Source organism: Bemisia tabaci, chromosome 3 (assembly GCF_918797505.1).
Source record: "Bemisia tabaci chromosome 3, PGI_BMITA_v3".
In the NCBI taxonomy this organism is placed as follows: domain Eukaryota; kingdom Metazoa; phylum Arthropoda; class Insecta; order Hemiptera; family Aleyrodidae; genus Bemisia; species Bemisia tabaci.
This window is the reverse complement of record NC_092795.1, coordinates 44,761,721-44,780,416: the sequence shown is the minus strand read 5'-3', so window position 1 is coordinate 44,780,416 and position 18,696 is coordinate 44,761,721. Positions and strand designations below refer to the sequence as shown.

Here is an 18,696-nt window from a genome sequence, read left to right as displayed (position 1 = left end):
TGAACTTTTCATTCTTATTTGAAACAGGATCCAAAACTTAGTACAATCTATCAGATACTTGAAGTTTTCATACCTACACAGATCTGCAAATCCATTGGCTGCTGCTAAATGCAATGCGGTGCGACCAACCCTCGATTTACTGTTGATGTACGCTTTGTGCGTCAACAATGCATCACAAACCTGAAACATTTGCATACATGTTTATACAGGGAAATGAAATATCGAAACAATAATAATGAGAGAGGCAAAAAAAATTAGGAAGTGAAAAGACAAGAGAGATTAATAATTGCGCAAGGTTTTTCACTATACCTAAAACTTAACAATTAATAATTTGTTATTATCTTGATCTCTGCCTAGAACTATTGTAGTGGGCACTAGACTTTTGATAGATGCTGTGCTTTTTTCCTCATGCTATTTCTTCCTCTATCCTAATTCCTTTCTTCTCTTCTATGTTTAACCCAGAGAATTGGTCATGGATGGGTCATGCTACCTTGATCCCACCCCCAATCCACCATACTGTTGTAGTATCTCACTCAGGACTATCTGCATCGGACAACGACGTTACCTTGAGAAATCCTCGTTCGGCAGCTAAGTGCAGGGCTGATCTTCCCTCTAAATCGAAGACATCGACCCTGGCGTGATTGTTCAACATGGTGTTCACCAGCTGCATGTGTCCACGATGACAGGCTATCAACAAGGGAGTCCAACCGAGGGTTGTTTGTCTGTTGAGGGCTCGCTGAATCTCAGATGTTTGCAGGTGTGCCAGCATTTGTGTCAAGACATCGTTGTTTCCTGCGACAGCAACGTCATGAAAAGCTGTCTCATGATTCTGTGAACAGATAGATATGTTTAGGAAATTTTAAAACTGCAGTTTTCATAGCTCAAGTGAATATAATATTTTGTGACTCGCATTCGATTTGTGTACAATATGTCCCAGTGTTAAATCGCCAGACTGTAGGAGCGTGTTTTATAGGTTATAGGACATTTCGTCAACGATTTTTTGTCCGCGCACCTGTTTTTTCCAGTAATTTACGTCCACGCGTTTTTTCGGCACGGGAGTTTTGGTCCACGTGCCAGTTGAGACCCAAAGTTAATTGGCCCACATGTAAATACAAACGACACTTGCTCACGACGTTTTTGGATGAACATGTATAATGTCTTGGAAGAATGAGGATTTGCTTGTTTTTTTGTTTTGTCTGTTTGGTCCAACGGAGAATAATATATAGTTGAAAGTTTTGGTAAAAATGGGGGAGCGTCAATTCCATGAGACAAAACTCACTAAAACTATCTACACCTCTTTGGTGTAACAGGACTTAATTATCTTTCAAGAAATTCCCACCTTGTTATACCTGTTAACCGGATAAACCTCTATATTTGCCTCAGCTAAAGGCTCTTAGATTTTCCTGTGTACGATAAGTATCTTGATTTATTTTGCGAGGAAAGATCTGTACTTTTAAAGGATGCCTGTCATTCTTAATACGTTCGATTTCGTATAATACTGTGCAACACCTCTGTTGTGAAATAGTTGCTGCAGGCGCCGCCGGCGACGGCGGGCGGGCGGCCAGCGCGAAACGCGCATTGGCGCCTACAAACCTAAGTGGATACTTCAAGCATTGTGCAATGCGTGAAGTATCCACTTAGGTTTGTAGGCGCCAGTGAGCCTTCCGCGCTGGCAGCACGCCGCTCCGCTCTGTTAGGCTTTAATATTTATACTCGCATAGTCAGCGTTTTTTAACTCATGATTTTGAAATGTTTGCACACTCTGCATTGATTATTCTCATTTAAATTGATGGGAAAAAAATATGTATCAATTTATCAAAGGAGAATAATAATATAATGTGTGTTTTTTTAAATATTGGTGGTTCCGTGTCAAATTTAATGATTTCCAAAGCACTTTAATTTTTTCTTTTACATTTTGTGCTTTTATTGTGCTGCAGCGAGGTGTACGCGCAACCAAACGCTCAAAATTTGACGTATTTGACTCTAAAAGATCGATGTATAAATGGGTTAAAACTAAAGATTGCGTGCTTCTTGGTTTTTTTCCTCTTTTATTCATTTTTGCAGTTTCTGTCGGCACAACTGCGGCTCATTGAGATTAATGTCGCTTGGAAAAGGTTTTACAAATATTTGTCACGTTTTAAAAATATAAATGTTTTCAGTGCAGCTTAGTAACCTAGATTTCACATAGATTTCAGTGACGTGGCGTGTTTTGCGATGTGTCGATCGATCTGTTCATTTAAACCTATGGAAAAGGATCGATAACCCAAGCAGCAATGATCGCGATAAATAGTTTATCGGTTGATTATTGCGATTATATCGGTGGCAATTCATCGCAATATTATCGAATAAAAAATTGTGATTTATGGCGATTGAATCGCTATGCATCGCAATTTTTTGTTTAATAAAATCGCGATCAATTTTCGTCGATAAAATCGAGATTAAATCGCCACATATCGCGATTTTTGTTTCGATAATATCGCGATAAATTTCCGGGCGATAAAACCGCGATTTTATTGCAACAAGATCGAGGATAATCGCTCAGATGTTGATGATCCCAGCGATTTTTTTCACCGATAAAATCGCAACATATCGCGATTTTTCCGTTGAAAAATGCTACTTGGGAAACACGGTTTTCGCAACAAACACCTTAATAATCGATTCTGCACCATAGATTAAATGGGGAAATATCGATAATCAATCATTCACGCCTCGCCACTGTTAGATTTACTTAAATGGATAGAGATCCGGGCTCAAAAACAGTTTCAAAAGCATGGATCTGCTGCGGATCTTACGAAAGACTACGTACTTGCTTGGTTTGTAATTCGACGTTGGTTCCACCCTCTAAAAGATACTTGACGACCTCCTGATCCTCGCCTGGTCGCTCCACCTCTTCCTTCGTGACTTGGCATGCGTAGTGTAGGGCTGTTGCACCTTCCTCATTCACAGCGTTCACGTATGCTGTTGCGCCCTCTACGCCTTGCCGAGACTTCACTGAGTCTATCAGGTGTTTCACGACGTCTGCTTTGCAACTTCGGGATGCTAAATGCAAGGGAGTCTCTCCAATCTAGATCAACAGAAGTGTTTTCTGTTAGGAATCTTATAACTCAGCCATGAAATGCTCTCGAACAACACTTTTTAATCCTGTCTTTGAAGAAAGTTGGGATGTGTATATAATTGAAATACTTTATCGAACTGAATATTCAAATGTTCACACCAAAAAAATGAATAAAATATCAATAAATGAATGAAAAGATAATGGTATGCGCATGGGTTCATTGTGAACTCTTAAATATCTGCATTTTAATTTTTTAGCCGCTGAGTAAATCATGCCTATAATTGGATTGCATTTTGCAATTTGGAACTATAAATTCTAGATCCTCTGGAAAAACACATATGTGCATAGGGAAACTAATGGCACATACGTTGTTTTTAAACCGGGCTAGAATTTATAGTTCCAAACTGCAAAATGTAGTCAAATTGAATGGTAGTATCTGATAATGAAAGTATATTAATAGCATTTTTCATAATCTAAGGTGAAAATATTTTAATTTTTTTTCCGCAATCTTGTATATAATCGTTCCTACAGTTGTCACATCTATGACCCAGTTTTTCTAGTGGTTGTAAAATTGCAAATTTATCCACTAGAGCTTGTTGGTCTCAACCTATAACAATGAGAACTCAATCTATTGGCAGGTGATTTGTTTTTTTATAATACTTATATTTGGTTCATTATTGCTCGTTAGACCTTATTTTGAAAGAGTGGATCTCCTCCATCCTCAAGTAGAAGTAGGAGAGTGGTAAGATTCCCATTTTTGGCAGCAACGTGAACCGGAGTCTGTCCATTATCCGTGCATAAGTTTGGTCCCGCTCCAGACTTCAACAACATCAAAGCGCAACGATCACCGTCCTTGACCCTGGCTGCTATGTGCAAAGGTGTTTCTCTCAGTTTTCCTCCTGATAAAAACCAAAACATTAATTAGCGGTTGAACCAAAGTATCACAACTTCAGGATTGAAGGGCTGCAATATTACATGTGACCCTGGGATTGCCTAATAGGTGGTGTAAAGACAACACAGAAGAAGAATAAGAAAAATAATTCGACTTTCGGTTCAGGGGCTTTAGTACATAAAATTAAATACTGTGTAGTGTGCATTCTCTCTGCGGTAATTAGAAAATACAAAACGTAAAAGACTTTTGTAGATTAAATCATTAAATGCGTGTTGTAGACTATAGAAAGTCATGACTATAAATCGAATGACGGGAAAAGAGGGAAGATTCAAGACGAGAATCAGAAAAGAATCAGTGAAGTTCGTGTCCAACTTCTGTCGAGCTTACACTTATTTTCTTTATTACTAATTGTGACAAATGATTTCATTTTACAATTGTGTAGATGGTAATTCGGGTCTTGGTGGTTGGATGTTTTCAGTGATTTTGGCTGTGAATGACGAGGACATCTCGTCATATCATTGTAACGAAATTTTCCTTCGTCATATGGATGCTGTCAATCAACACGTTACCAGCATTTAAGTTTAAGTTATGTATTGCGTAGTTAATTTACCTCTAACATGTACTTCCGCACCGTATCCAAGGAGGGTTTCAACCACGGCAGGTTTGGCAGATTCAACAGCTATATGGAGCGCTGTATAGTTATCCTGTACGCAAAAAAGCAATGAGAAATGATTGGATGCATAATTATATTGCATCGCAAAGGCGCATATGCCCTTTGAAAGCTTCGAAATCTAATGGACAGCGTGGCAATTTATGAATGATTATGAGAAATGATGAATGAGAAAATCTTCCAAAATGGTTCAGTATCCACACATTAACAAGGGTTTATTCTTAGAGGATATAAGTTGTTAACTAACAATGAATTAAAAAAGAGGTCGTAAAAATACTATATATAGTTTGTTAAATAAGATTTAAAGTTTCATCCTTAAACGTCAGCAATTGGTTGTAAAATGTAGTTTGAAGCTTCTATTTCTACTAAGTTTTTTCCAATAAATAGTTGGGTTCATTCGAAGGAATAGCCATTTCATGCGGTGAACATTCGGGTGTTCTGCCTACCTTTTAACCTTTATATGCCCAAGCCCGGTGAAATTGACCCGAGGCTTGCTTAAAACATGTGGCCCGCGGGTTTTATAGGGCAGGTACAAACGAACTTTATATTTAGGTCTACTAATGGATTCTAAAAAAAGAATTTTACGTCAATGGAAAAGTGAAAAAATGTAGTTTTAAGAAGATAGGAGAGGCGTATTCGGGCCTCGTTTTTTGAAAAAATTGTCTCCCGAATCTGAGCAAACACCTCATTAGCAGCATAGCAGAGCAAAGCGAGTAGATGCTTACGCCTGGCGCCATCGCGCCTTCAATTTTTGAAGATGCAACAGAGACATCCATCAAGTACGAATAGTTGTATCTCTGCGCCGGCATTAACGCGTGTTCTTTTCCTCGCTCTATTTCCACGTTGTGTTTGTTTCCGTTTGACAAACCCTTAAAGGTGAATGTGAGCAACTTAGTTCGCTTAAAACATAGCACACACAAAATCTTATATTTGAGGGGAAAAATACTTACGTTAGTTGTTACATCCACTTTTTCACCTTTTTGGAGCAAGGTGTTGATAATGCCCACGTGTCCGTATCTAGCCGCTGTGTGAATACTCCGAGCTCCATCCTGAGTCGAACAGAAAGAATTCTCATTCAGAAACTTAATCATTTGGTATAACAAGAAGGGTACTTAAAGAGTTAAAACCAGAAGGTACTCTTACTCTCTCATTAAATACGGAGGAAAAACTTTGCGCGTGGGACTCGAATTTAAGGTAATATGGATCTCACGAATTGATTAGCCTCATCTAGCAAAGTCCCATGAATTAATATAATGATTACACCGCTTCAAAACTGGGTAGCAAAAAACCAAAATAACACGATGAAGGTGATTAAATAATCAAGTTATCACAATTAAGCTTTTGTTAAAAAGAATAGAAGTGTAGTTAGAATCCCCTAGTTTAAGAGGTGAGATTTTTTGGGGTGTTTTAATAAGCTGCCAACCAATAGCTCAGCATAGCTGCATTTCTATGTTCTGATTCTTCAGCAGGCTGATTTTTATAATTAATAGTTAAAGCTATAGACAAAGTGAATAAAGGTAAAATGTAGCTATCTTATTGGTTGAAACGGGTGGTCTTTCTCGCGACTAAGGGGGAAAATGATTAACCAGCTGAAGGCCCTTCTGTGGGTTGCAGTTAGTTAGTCTATTAGTAACTTCCTTTGTCGATGGCAACCCATCGCCTCCACCAATACGATCGCTCCATTTGCCTTTTGTCTTCTTTGTCTATCACTTTGTCTATCATTTTGTCTATAAATTTCAATAATCAACCCGCTGGAGGGTCATTCATTGAAAATGCGATAGGTAATAAAACGAGGCTTACTTTATTTGGCATGTGTAGGTAGACTCCTTTTTTGAAGAGCATCATAGCGCAGTCTGCATGGCCGTTCAACGAGGCGATGTGCATGAGGGTGCTGCCGTCCTTGGTCCGCTCGAAAATCGAAGCCCTGAATTTATCCGCCAACAGCTCGATTATCGAGGCGTGCCCGTTTTCGGCTGCCAGGTGCATTGGAGTTCGATCTAGGAGACAAAATATTCAAATTCGTGGTTATATTCGTCTTTTCCTCGGACGGTTAATTTTTTCAATACCCCCCCCCCTTCCATAATTTCATTACAGTCCCTATAGACCAGTAGCGTGGCGTGAATTGCGATATATCGATTGTCATGCCATTTAAACCTATGGAAAAGGATTGATAAACAGGGTGTTCGCAGCGAACACCTAAATAATCGGTTCTTTAACATACATTTAAATGGCATAACAATCGATACATCGCAATTCACGCCACGCCACTGCTATAGACGCTATTAGTGGTGGCATCAAACCAGGAATTCTCTATTATATCGAATTAGATCCAAACAATAACAATGACATAACCCCTTGCAATGCCACCAGTGAGAATGAATCGATATATATTGCTTTTCTGTGATGTGGCACTCATAGCGCCATCCGCGATTTATTTGTTATGGTGCTAGATCACAGGCGTGCAAAAAAGCGCTTATTTTTATATCGATATACTGCGTACCAATAAATTATTTCATTTAGAATGCATTCACTACACTTCCCGGAAATTAATTTTAGTGTTATTTTGTCAGCAGTTGCCGCTGGTTCTTTCGTGTTACTTGTTTCGGCCCGCAAGATACATAATTGCAGAATTGATTTGCACATGCAACCACAATAACGTCCTTCTCCCAGTCAGACTGTAATTGCAGACTTGTCAAACCCTTGCTTTGGGCTGACTATGTAACTACATGGTGGTTGCACCGGCTGGTGTAAAATCTGCGTTCCAGATCCATAGTCGTATTTAGTGTATTTCCGCTCTTAGACAGGTTATTTTGCATTTTTATCGACTGTGATAGGAGTCAATGTATAACTCGAGGGAGGTTCAAAAATAAGCGTTCCTCTTATGCAAGTTTGATCTATTTTTGTGAAAAGAACACAGGAGAAGCCCCGAGGTCTCATAGCTTCTCTGCAATGGCTTTACCTCTTCCTCGGTTTAAAGACTGTTAAATCCCGTATTGTCTTTTTGCGCAAGGATATTAAATAAATGTTACCATATGTATAGCAAATGGGTAATTTTTATAGGAGGATTAAAAATACACAAGTGGTTAGAAATGAAAACAAAATAATATGAACTATGCAAAACGATAATCCGGGTATCGGAACTTGGCTGTTTTGAAAACGCCTTCAAATGCGGCGTGATACCTCACGCATTCCGGAGAGTTCAAATAGTTGTATCATTGCGCCGTAAGAATGTGACGGAAGATTACAATTGAAATAGCCTTCATGCACGCTGGCCTTTTCGATTTCCGTTCACATTTTTGCAGTCATGAATGCATAGCTTAAGTGCGCTTCAGCTAGAATTGTATACTATACATGTAGACAAACGCCATTTAAAATAGGAGGAGTGGGATTGAAGTGTCTAAATCAACTCGACATAATCTTGATTTCTTTCAACTGTGCGATTAAAAAGCTCAAATAATTCTAAGAAATGATCTAATTAAAATATATACCTTGATTATCAGTAATGGAAGCACTTGCTCGAACTCCATAAAAATATTTAACTAAAGCCTCATCTCCTTCAGCCGCTGCAATGTGAAGCGGCGTTTGCCCTTCACCCTAGAGCATGAGAAATATAAAAATTACTAAATTAATTTTTTTAAATAATTTTTGCCTCTTTTGTTAAAGGTATAGTCTCCAAATCATGCAGATGCGTTTATCTCGATTTGTACATTCAAATAGAAATTATTCATATCGGTCAAATCAAGAACGGACTAATATTGGTTAAAGTGCCAGAATAAAAAAAAGAATTTCTTGACCGTCATCGAAACAGTAACAGCCAAAACGCGCTGAGTCTCGTCCAAAAAAAATTGGCGTAGATTAGTTTTTCATTCAAAACGTGAGTCATGACGTGAGAATCTAAAACGCTAAAAATTTACGCACATATTTAACTAGTTTCATTACTGACGCTAATCACATTTTGGCTGTTACTGTCTCAATGGTAGTCAACTCAAGCTGAGGGCATTTAGTATTATTATGAGAATCACGCATCGTAGCACTTTCCACATTTGGATCGGTATATGAGGTAGTTGAAGTGTATTTCTTTAGCAATGAGTTTTTAAGGTATGACTCACGTTCTGGGAGTCTACATTAGAGCCGTAGTCGACCAATATGCGAACCATATCGACGTCCCTCTTCCTCGCTGCAAGATGGAGTGCTGTGTCGCCGTTGTCTGTTGTCGCTCTCAACTGTTCCGCCGCCTGTTGCGAGAGGAGCTCCCGACACATCGACTGGTTCCCCGCTTCCACTGCCAGCAGTATCGGAATCCGTCCTTTCTGCAAAAATTCAAACCCAACATTACCATGTATTTAAAACTATTAGTTGTAGCGCAGAGGACGCCCTGCCAAATCGTGGATTGAGGGAATAAGGCAGGAAATGAGGAGATGCGATTTGCCGGAGGAGCTCTGGCAGGATCGCTATCAGTGGCGGTTGGGTGTCACAGAGCGCACAGAACAAGCACATAAGAGCGACTTGTTAGTTAGTTCATTGCGCAATGTGAAAATAAAAACTTGTTGGTGGAAAGAGGGTTTAGGAGAGGGTAAATATGGTAAAGACAATGGCAAGGCCAGAAATTCATGTTAGGAAACCTATGGTTTAATATTCTTCATGAGGAATGGGCTGCCTAGATGTAAAAATTCCTGAAAATCACGGAACGTGTGGTTTTTTTTTAGAGATTTTCATTCAAAAGAGGGGGTACAGGGAGGGGGGGGCGAGACCCTCTGGATCATGCTGGGTAAAGAAAACATTATTCAACTTCCAAAGGTACGGAAATCGAAATTTACACAGATCTCTCTTTCTCTCTCTCGACTTGTCTTGAAAATTAGATGCGAGTCATTTAATTAACTTCTGTGCTAAGAGAAGGCGTAACATTGCATTATAATCCGAAATTTTCGATCCTCGAATATGACAGGTAATGATTATGAAAATCCTTATCTCAAAGTTTGGTTTGACTTTTTTGTGCGTTTTTGTCCCAAAATGTTGGTAGAACACTTCCTTATGCTCCGATATCAGTAACTCAATTTTGAAATTTATGAAAGTGAGGTCCTCTTTAAGCTGTGGGCGGTAAAACGGTCACGTATGATGCATAGCTCATGAGTGAGCTTTCTAAATCCAAAAGAACTTGATTTTTGTGTGTGACAGGTCCACAGGTGACAAACTACTACGTAGAGTATAGAGTATGCTAAGAATGTTTATGAGTATTTTCATAAAACTAATATCTTGTTAATTTAAAAAAGAAAAATCACTAAAAAAACTATTTGAATGTTGGTAATTAACGTACTCGCCCGTCTCAACGATCCAAAAATGAGCTTTTGGTACTGATCGGCTTTGATCGAATTCCGCTAACGTTTATTAATGTATAACCTTAAAGCAGATACTAGAAGTAAGTATTGAAGTAAACAGGTTCCCAACTCATAAACTTCAAATCAAAACTCCAAAACTTGAAGAATATTACGGAAAAGAAAAATTAAGACGGACCGAAACTAGAATGGCAACATACCAATATGAACATTGAAAATATCGAAAATCCCAGGATACAACTATTCATGCTCCGTTGTTGTCTCTATTACATACACGGATAATTGAAGGCGCGTCAGTTTTCCTACGCTCAAAGCAAGAGCAAGTAATCGAAGATAAGAGATCTCGTAGGTGAGTAAATCATGATGCCGTAATGTATTTACATGATTTTTAAATGTCTTGCGGATAAAACTACATTTAGAACATCGTTTGTAATGAGGTAAATGTGACCATTTTTTCAAAAAAGAAAATTTGTTCTCTGATCGCGAAATGCACCTCTCGTCACAAACTTACACTCAAGCGCAAGCATGTTGATTTTGGTACCTACTTGTCGATACCTTTACCGCGAAATCTTAAAATTCCAACTAGATATCTTATTTTGTGATGGTTAAATTCTAACCATGCCTGAGGATTCATTGTACCTTTACATAAAGTGCACGTCAAATAAGTTTACGCACTTTTGGACTGCGACCGGAGATCCGCCATCTTGCCTCTTGCATTTACTTTACATGTGATAGTGACGTCAGACGATCTTCTGTCGCAATCTAGAAGTGCGTAAACTTATTTGGCGTGAACACTCCACGAATATGAAAGAATGTCAAAGTAGTAGGTTCCTGAATTTATGATCCCCACGAAATCCGGTATCCAGTTTTTCTGCCAGTTTTAATGGATACGTTTATCGGCTGCGTGGAAAATACGGTTTAGATTTTCTGGGGATCATAGTATCCAATCAAAAATGTATCACCTAGTCACCAACAATCTTTTTTTTTTCGTGTAAATCCAAAAATGAGAGAGAGCTTACTTCAGAATCCGGCGAGCCCTTGGAGAGCGCATTGGCGAGGACATTGCGCCAAACTCCGGGAGCGGGCTTCTTTCCATTGGGGCCGGAGGGAACGATGCCAGCCACAAGCTTATTTTTGGCCACGAAGCTGTTCAGCAAGGAGGTCGCAGATCCCTTGGCACTGGGTATGCTGCCCCCACTGACTGCTACGGGGACCGCCCCCTCGCTCGGCCCCAACGTGCTCTTCTTAGCCACGGGTTTCGTTCCTGGAGTGTTCTTCGACGCTTTCCCGCGCTTTTCCTTGTCGCTCGTTGACTTCGACGACATGCGCGCTTAGATTTACGCCACACCGTCCGCACTCTCCAAAATTCACATCCTCACGCCATTGTTCAATGGTCAGTCCAAAATGTCCAGGAAAATGTGCGAACGAACGAAAATTGTCAACAATGATTTTCCTCCCGTATCCGCTAAACGTCACATTATTCCACCACGCTTTAATTTTCGATCCACAATACGCACAATGTCTCCCAAAATGAGTACGATCATGGTCATCGTCTATTACGTCACGTTGTTCATGATGCTCATCCAAATTCACGTCGCACTTATTAGGACATTCCGCGTAGCTCACGTCAGGGCGCGAAGTGTTCATGCTGTTGTTGATTGAGAAGTTACTCGGTGCGAACTTCTACTCCACACTGCGTGAAAATAGATATTCTCGATGACGTCACATTGAATATGATGCACGCTCAACTAATGTTATGTATTTTGAAATCTTTCATATACTCTCATACTGCGATTCACAGCGCCTCGCTGATGAAACTTTATACTTCAAAAGTTGCACGATTTTTAGTACACAAAAAATGTGCACGTGATCCAGTGACTGAATCTTTTTTAGTAGGTAAGTTAGGGATGCGCATGGAATATTCTCGTTATCGCTAATTTTCGAGCGCACTTGCTATCTCAGTGTCCCATCTTACATGATGCCCTTTCAATGGGTTGAAAATTTAACAAAAATTAGATTTGAATGTGGCAAGAATCTCAAAACAAACAAAATAATTATTAGCACTTTCTTTCGAATATAATTATACATTTGTCACCAGTCAATCTCTCAGTTTTTACCAATGAACTTGAATCGTGATTTCATCAATATCATCGGTATTTGTAAAATCCCAGTTTTCTATAAACGGATTTTGATGTTCCGTTGTGGCAGAATGTTTGGAGGATGTTTATCATTTCTATAAACTCTTTGACCCCCTAACTTTTCGTTTTTTATCACAGTTAGTTCTACCGTTCCATTGGGCCGATCCCTATGATTTTAACGGTGATGGTGATAGTCCTTAGATGAGCTCGCTGTAATCAGCTTTTGGGAAGATAAACCAAGTGTTTGTATATTTCGTAGTAAAGTTGAGAATTATCTCATGAAAACAATGCAAATTTTCATTTTTTGTCAAAGTGTGTTTTAATGATCTACCGAACCAAGTTTCATGATGTTTGCGCCTATCGATACGAGACGCTCCTCAGATTAACCCGCTGTATTCAGTTTAACTCACAGGAACCCGCAAAGGAAGCGAAGCATTGGCGGCTCCAGCAAATTTGCAACATTGTCCTTTCTCCATTTTAACCTATGGGAATGTATCAATTCTTGGAGGGGCCAGGTGCTCCGACAAGAATCGATTATTTAGCATAGGTTTAAATGGAGGCGATCCGGGGTTGCCAAATTGCTGGATACGCCACTGAAGCGAAGTGCCCTTGGGGGTTGAACCGCGCAGTTGCCAGGGAGCATAGACTCCTAGTATCTAGATCCCAATCTTTGAAGGGAAACGTCGAAAAAGATATAGGCTACTTGGTGCTTGCAAAATAAACGTTTCGTCTTCCCTCTCTACTACCCCTCATTGCTGTGAGCTGCGACTCGCTCTTCTTCTCTCATATCGTGTCCCCTTCATCCCTTTCCCAGAGTCCTGAACCTAACACCCCTCAGTCACGAATGAACATAGGTTTGTTGTGTAGCAGCGCCAGCTCCACCACCATACTTTTTTATTCCTTCGCGCTATGACACAGTGCCATAGTTCACAACCACCACTACGACCATCACTACCTAACACACTACCTTCCCCCACCGGCTCACGATAACAATTGTTCGATTGACATAGAAACACTGTCTAGCCTTGTTATTTGGCTATTTTCGTGTTTCTGCGGTCTCAGGTGAGTCTCGTCACAATGGGAGATAGATATTCAGGGGTAGAAGAGAGTAAGACATGGATATCGAAGAAATTGAACTTCCATTTTTATCTCATCATATCTCGAGAAAAAATTTGATTTGTTATAATACAAATTTAAGACGATTACAAAACCACAAGAATATATCGACGGTGTAACCATACAACTTGGTTTGCGACGTCGCAGACTTCCTGTCAGGCTTCATTTTTTAAACGGAAAACTACTCAATGGCAATTCTTCAATGCTTAAAAACTTCCGAGATTTTTCTTCTCTGAGCGAAGAAAACTCTGTAAAAACTATGAAGAATGATACTGATCCGTCCAGGGCCGGATTTACCTACTTGCCGCCCGTGGGCCGCCGCCTGAATTTTGCCGCCCCTTTCTCATTCGTTTTAAAACATCAATAAAAACCATAAAATGAACGTGCCAGCGGGGACGGGGTGCATAAGACGCGTTTACTTGTGTTGGACACATTTTTTGGGAAAGCCCTGTCAACACTACTCGCAAAAGTTCACGGAACTTTGCGCGAAAGTTAAGTCTCGTAAACCTATCTCTGAGTGGACAAGGCCCTCCATTCATAAGAAATGAACGAAAAAATTATGAAAGAACAAACATAAATGTGGATTAATGATTTTAACTTCCGCCGCTGCGCCGCGCAGGCCGCACCGCGTCTGGCGCAATGCGTGAAGTATTTCGACAGTCTTGTAGGCGCTATGAGTTTCACGCCGACGGCTGCTGAACGCATTGTGTTTGACGCAATGCGTGAAGTATTTGTGCAGTCATGTAGGGGCTAATATGTGTTACATGCCGATCGCCGCGCCCTGGCCGAGGGCTTCTCCTTTTCATCTCAAGTTCTCGTCATCGTTTCTCTCCAAGTCGCCCCGTTCCAGGCCAAATTGCGTGTTTGGTTTCTCTCTTAACTCGACTAATTGAAGGTGCTGTCCTTGTATCACGGAAAGACGACAAAAGTTGAAATTAATATACTCTCAGAAAATTAGTGATCTTGTCGTCTTTTCTCGTTTGTAATTTTTTTTTCTAAATTCGAATTTTCTATACCTACTTTTAAAAAAATTTCAAAATTTCCCGCCCCCTATAGATTTGCCGCCATGGGCGGCGACCCATGTGGCCGGCCCCTTAGTCCGGCCTTGGATCCGTCCTCCTTCAAAAAAACAGAGAATCTCAACTTTTTTTTAATAAAATTCAGAATATGACTTTTAGTTTGAGAATTATGTCGTACTATATACACTAAGTCTCATAGAGACCCTTATAGCATTAAGAAGATGGCTCGGCGCCGACACTAGCAATAAATGAAAACGGATTAGAGGGGTTTTTTGCCAATCTTTAACGTTTATCACTTGCTGCACCTGTTATGAACCTTAGCAGAAGTTCAGTCCACAAGACAATTGGATGTATTTATGCTAAAAGTATCTATGTGCATAGGATTTGCGTGAAAATAGTTCTTTTTAGCATAAATACGTCCAATTGAGACAAGGTTGAGACAATTTTTTAAAAGCTAGAGACAAATCGGGTTTTAAAACTGAGCAGTTGAATTTGAGTAAAGTTCAAAGTATTACAAGTAAATACAACTTCTTTTTAATGAAGAGATGAATAAAATTTAACGAAAAATGAAATACGACAGGAAGTCTGCAGAGTCCTAAACCAGGATATGCGTTTTATTTTTGTGGTTTCAACGTGGATTTGCTGGGACGGAAAGCTGCGTGAGAAGTCAGCTCGTTGACTTTTTCTACGCGGTCTCAAAACCGCGAGTTGCTAAACGACCAAACTCAATAAATTAATATCGTGACTGGAGTCTCTTGTCTTTGTCTCAACTACAACCGAAGCCGGTGTTGAGATATTGTTAAGTCAATACTTTCTTCAAACTGTCAGAAACAATTTCCTACCCATCCTGTGGTACTAAACTCCCTTCTCAGTCTCCGGTTCCAACCTAATTGACTTGTGCTGCTTTGACTATGCGCCATTACAAAAAAGAGACTGAGGAGTCAATTACAGGGATTCATGATAAAATCTCAACTTAAAGATAGCTTTATCACCGAAACGGATATTGACAAGTGGAAGAAAGATGAGCAGTGACGAGAAAAATGAGGTTAATTGCTGGGTTCCCAGATTTTTAGGAAATTTTGTCCCGAGGGTAGAACATTTTTGTATCATAATTAAGTAATATATTGATCCAATATAATCATCTCTGAATAAATTTGTCCAAGATCTCAGAATATATCTTTAGTTTGCGCAAAATGTTGTATTTGTGTAATTAGTGGAAAGTATTAGTTCGACTTCATCTTTGAATCGGGATTTTAGATACTTTAGAACTCCCTCCTTTTCATTGCAAAACTTGGGACGCAGTCAAACAACGTGCAAAAGTGAAATATTCTGGCTACTAGCTTTTACCAGCTGCCCAACCGTAAACATTCTGAAAGATGTCAAAAGTAAAAATACTCTCAGATTTTGCATTGGCTAGAGTAACATTTTAGTTTAACCCGGAGAGAGTTATATCCTCAAAAAGGCGATTTTTCTGCAAATTTTACACCCCTATACCTAAGTTATTGATTTTCAAGCAATGTTATTGATGGGCTACGCTTCTTATTTCTACGTATGCGTATTTTTAGAAGTATACCTCTTTGGAAGGAACAAAGCAGAGTAGATTTTTTTGGGCATAAACTGCAGTTATAGGAGTTTGTTCAATTGTGAAAATTAATTTTCAAAGATCAAAAATACTCTTTCGGTTTTTTTTGTCATCTCTGATAAAGAAATCGAAACCAGCGTACACACACACAAAAAAAAAAAGAAGTAAAAGAAAGAAAAAGAGAAGAAAGAAAGTTACAGTGCAAACGAGACCGACTCTAGATTCGTCTCGGAAATAATTTGGAGATAATTTTTTTGAACAAGAAGCAGAATTTAAATGGCTTCCGCACGAATTGCAATACTAGTATGTACCTACACTAGTATGTACCTACAGCTAACTGCTACTAAGGCTATTCGGCCGTGCTTTTTAAAGGCATTATAGAGGTAACCTTTCTTTTCCCTGCAAAATTGGTGTGAATAGCGGTGCCTACCTGGGAGTACCCGACGTAGTCCAATTATAAGGGAATTTTAAATAATTTATGAAGCTAATTAATCTTAAGGAGCCTCACGCAAAATGTACCTCCTCATAACCAAATAGTTCTCATTTATATCGTTTTAAATTCAGATTGACATGCGCAGCGAAAACGCATAATCTGGTGCATAATACACCACAAATCCACGGTGAAAGTCTGCAATCACATAACTCGTTTGCGGTGTCTGAAAATCTCCGCCTCTATGTTATTTTTTTAAAGGAGAACAAATTGACATCATTCTTTGAAGTTTTTGCAGAATTTTCTTCGCACAGAGAAGAAAAATCACGGCAGTTTTAAAGAATTGCCGTTGAGTAGTTTTCCGCTTAAAAAATAAAATATGACAGGAAGTCTGCGACGTCACAAACCGAGTTATTTGATTGTCGACTTACACCGTCGAAACGATGCTTAAATATTTTCTCCTTGTGAGCACCGTTGAAAACTCGGAATGAAATTCGGAATGTGCCCACTCCAGAATCTATTTTGAACCGGGAAAACCCGAGTCATAGGAATAAAAAAAAATCCGCTCTGTAGGGACAGTGCTCACTCCCCTAAAGAGATGAGATTCCACCGTGCACTATGATCACTTGCGGTTTTTGGGAGCAAAATAGGCTATGGAGTGGACCGCACACCGGTTTCCATGCCGAGATTTTAAAAGTTACACCTGCTTTAGCCGTGAACTGCAATATGATAGAATGAAGAGGTTAAATATTGATAAAAACCGACAAACGTCACATATTCAGCCGTACGTATAGCGACACTTTCCAGGAGTTCCCGAATCAACGATTCGTCACCTCACTAAACAATAACGCAAAAATGCGGACGAAGGATAGGCTCCTCGCAACCGGGCATAAAGTTCGACGAAAAAACACAGCATCATAAAGTGCACAAAATAACACCACGATGAGCTCCGCGGTACGAACAAGAAGAGTCCAAGGGAGAGACCGGTGTGATCAGAAATAAATTCCGGATAGCTAATCATCTGATCACATGCAAGTAACGCACATGCCCATGAATGGGCAGGATGAACTCAAGACGATGAACGGCGTTATTAAAAAAAAAACCCGCAAAGGAGTTCAATGGATTCCAACACTTCCAAATTCCAATGTGATCCTTATCACCGCGAAAAGTCCCAAAGCGGGAAACCATCACAAAACCTCGGCAGGGGAAAACTTTCCCGAGCTGAGACCGCGGGAGGCCGAAGACAAAACAAACTGAGGAGACAAGAGCAAGAGGAAATAAAACTTATGACGAACAGTTCGCCCAAAGAGGAGGGGCTCGAGGTTTAGGATGACGGAGAGGGGTGAAGGATCACGGAACGGGGGTGAAGAAGAGACGAACTGTCACGAGATACGGAGGGCTCTGTCGTCAGTGCATCGGCCCAATATTTCGTTTTACCATATAGTAGGCCCTTGTTGCTACATTTATAACCGCAGTAATGTGTATGAGAACCTAACAGAAAATAAAGTGCTCCAAAGGGGGACCAGCGGGCTGATTGTTGAAATTTATAGACAAAGCTGTAGACAAAGAAGACGAAAAAGATATTGAGTGATCCTATTGGTGAAAGCGGGTGGTTACAATAGACAAAGGAGGTAGGTAATAGACTAACAACAATCAGCCCGCAGGAGGCCTTTCAAGAGAATTTTAAAAAATAGAGGCCTCTTAGGAGCAATGAGATCACATTTTGTGACGAGGAACTATTATTTTTGGCTCATCTAAAAAAATACTTATCTGCACAAAGAAATTAATGTCACTTACTATTTTCTTCATAAAATGGGCCAAAAATGATGGTTCCTTATTTCAAAATGTAGTCCAATGCTGCATTGTTCTCATCAAAAAATGTATCAAAATACAATGTCAAGGGGTAAGATACGCCACTTACTTATTTAGCAAAACTTCTCACTTTTTCGGAAGGAGGAGAAGTGAATAGTTGATTGAACAGTGCAATCGTGCACTCGGAAATTCAAACATAAAACCCACTTTCACAGCGCTCTTCGGCGCTTTGCGACACCTACCTGCCAAAGTTCCCTGTCCACCCGAAACCCTATAAGGAGTTGGCACTCCCCCATTTCCTCTAAAACCCCCTATCGCCACTCTTTGACTGGGCGTTCCCTTCGCCTCCTCCCAGGAGGAACCCAATCAAGCATTTCTTCGGCAGCCTCTCTACCGCCATCCTGTTAACATGGCCATACCAGTAGGCCGATTATTGAAATTGATAGACAAAGCTATAGACGAAGAATACAAAATAGATATGGAGCAATCCTATTGGTGGAAGCGGTTGGTTGCAATTGACAAAGGAAGTGAGTGATAGACTAACTAATTGCAACCCACAGGAGTTCCTTTAGCCGGTCAATAATTTTCTCCCTTAGTCTATTGGAACCACCCATTTAAACCAGGAGGATCGCTACATACTCCCTATATC

General features: G+C 39.9%; 1 protein-coding gene across 2 annotated transcripts in view; it reads right to left on the bottom strand.

Annotated features, from left to right (window-relative positions):
* Nucleotides 1-18,696, bottom strand: part of nompC (no mechanoreceptor potential C) — a 79,476-nt gene that overhangs the window by 22,075 nt on the left and 38,705 nt on the right. Inside the window, exons 1-10 of one of the 2 annotated variants that reach the window (XM_072298438.1) lie at nucleotides 10,970-11,899; nucleotides 8,727-8,927; nucleotides 8,106-8,211; nucleotides 6,418-6,614; nucleotides 5,568-5,666; nucleotides 4,558-4,651; nucleotides 3,746-3,954; nucleotides 2,807-3,064; nucleotides 566-829; nucleotides 74-180 (exon numbers count right to left, since the gene is read on the bottom strand). In XM_072298438.1, coding sequence (XP_072154539.1) covers nucleotides 74-180; nucleotides 566-829; nucleotides 2,807-3,064; nucleotides 3,746-3,954; nucleotides 4,558-4,651; nucleotides 5,568-5,666; nucleotides 6,418-6,614; nucleotides 8,106-8,211; nucleotides 8,727-8,927; nucleotides 10,970-11,275 — 1,841 coding nt within the window. In that variant the 5' untranslated portion in view covers nucleotides 11,276-11,899. Of the gene's footprint in view, nucleotides 1-73; nucleotides 181-565; nucleotides 830-2,806; nucleotides 3,065-3,745; nucleotides 3,955-4,557; nucleotides 4,652-5,567; nucleotides 5,667-6,417; nucleotides 6,615-8,105; nucleotides 8,212-8,726; nucleotides 8,928-10,969; nucleotides 11,900-18,696 lie in introns of those variants that run through there. The other variant, XM_072298437.1, reaches the window with a different exon arrangement.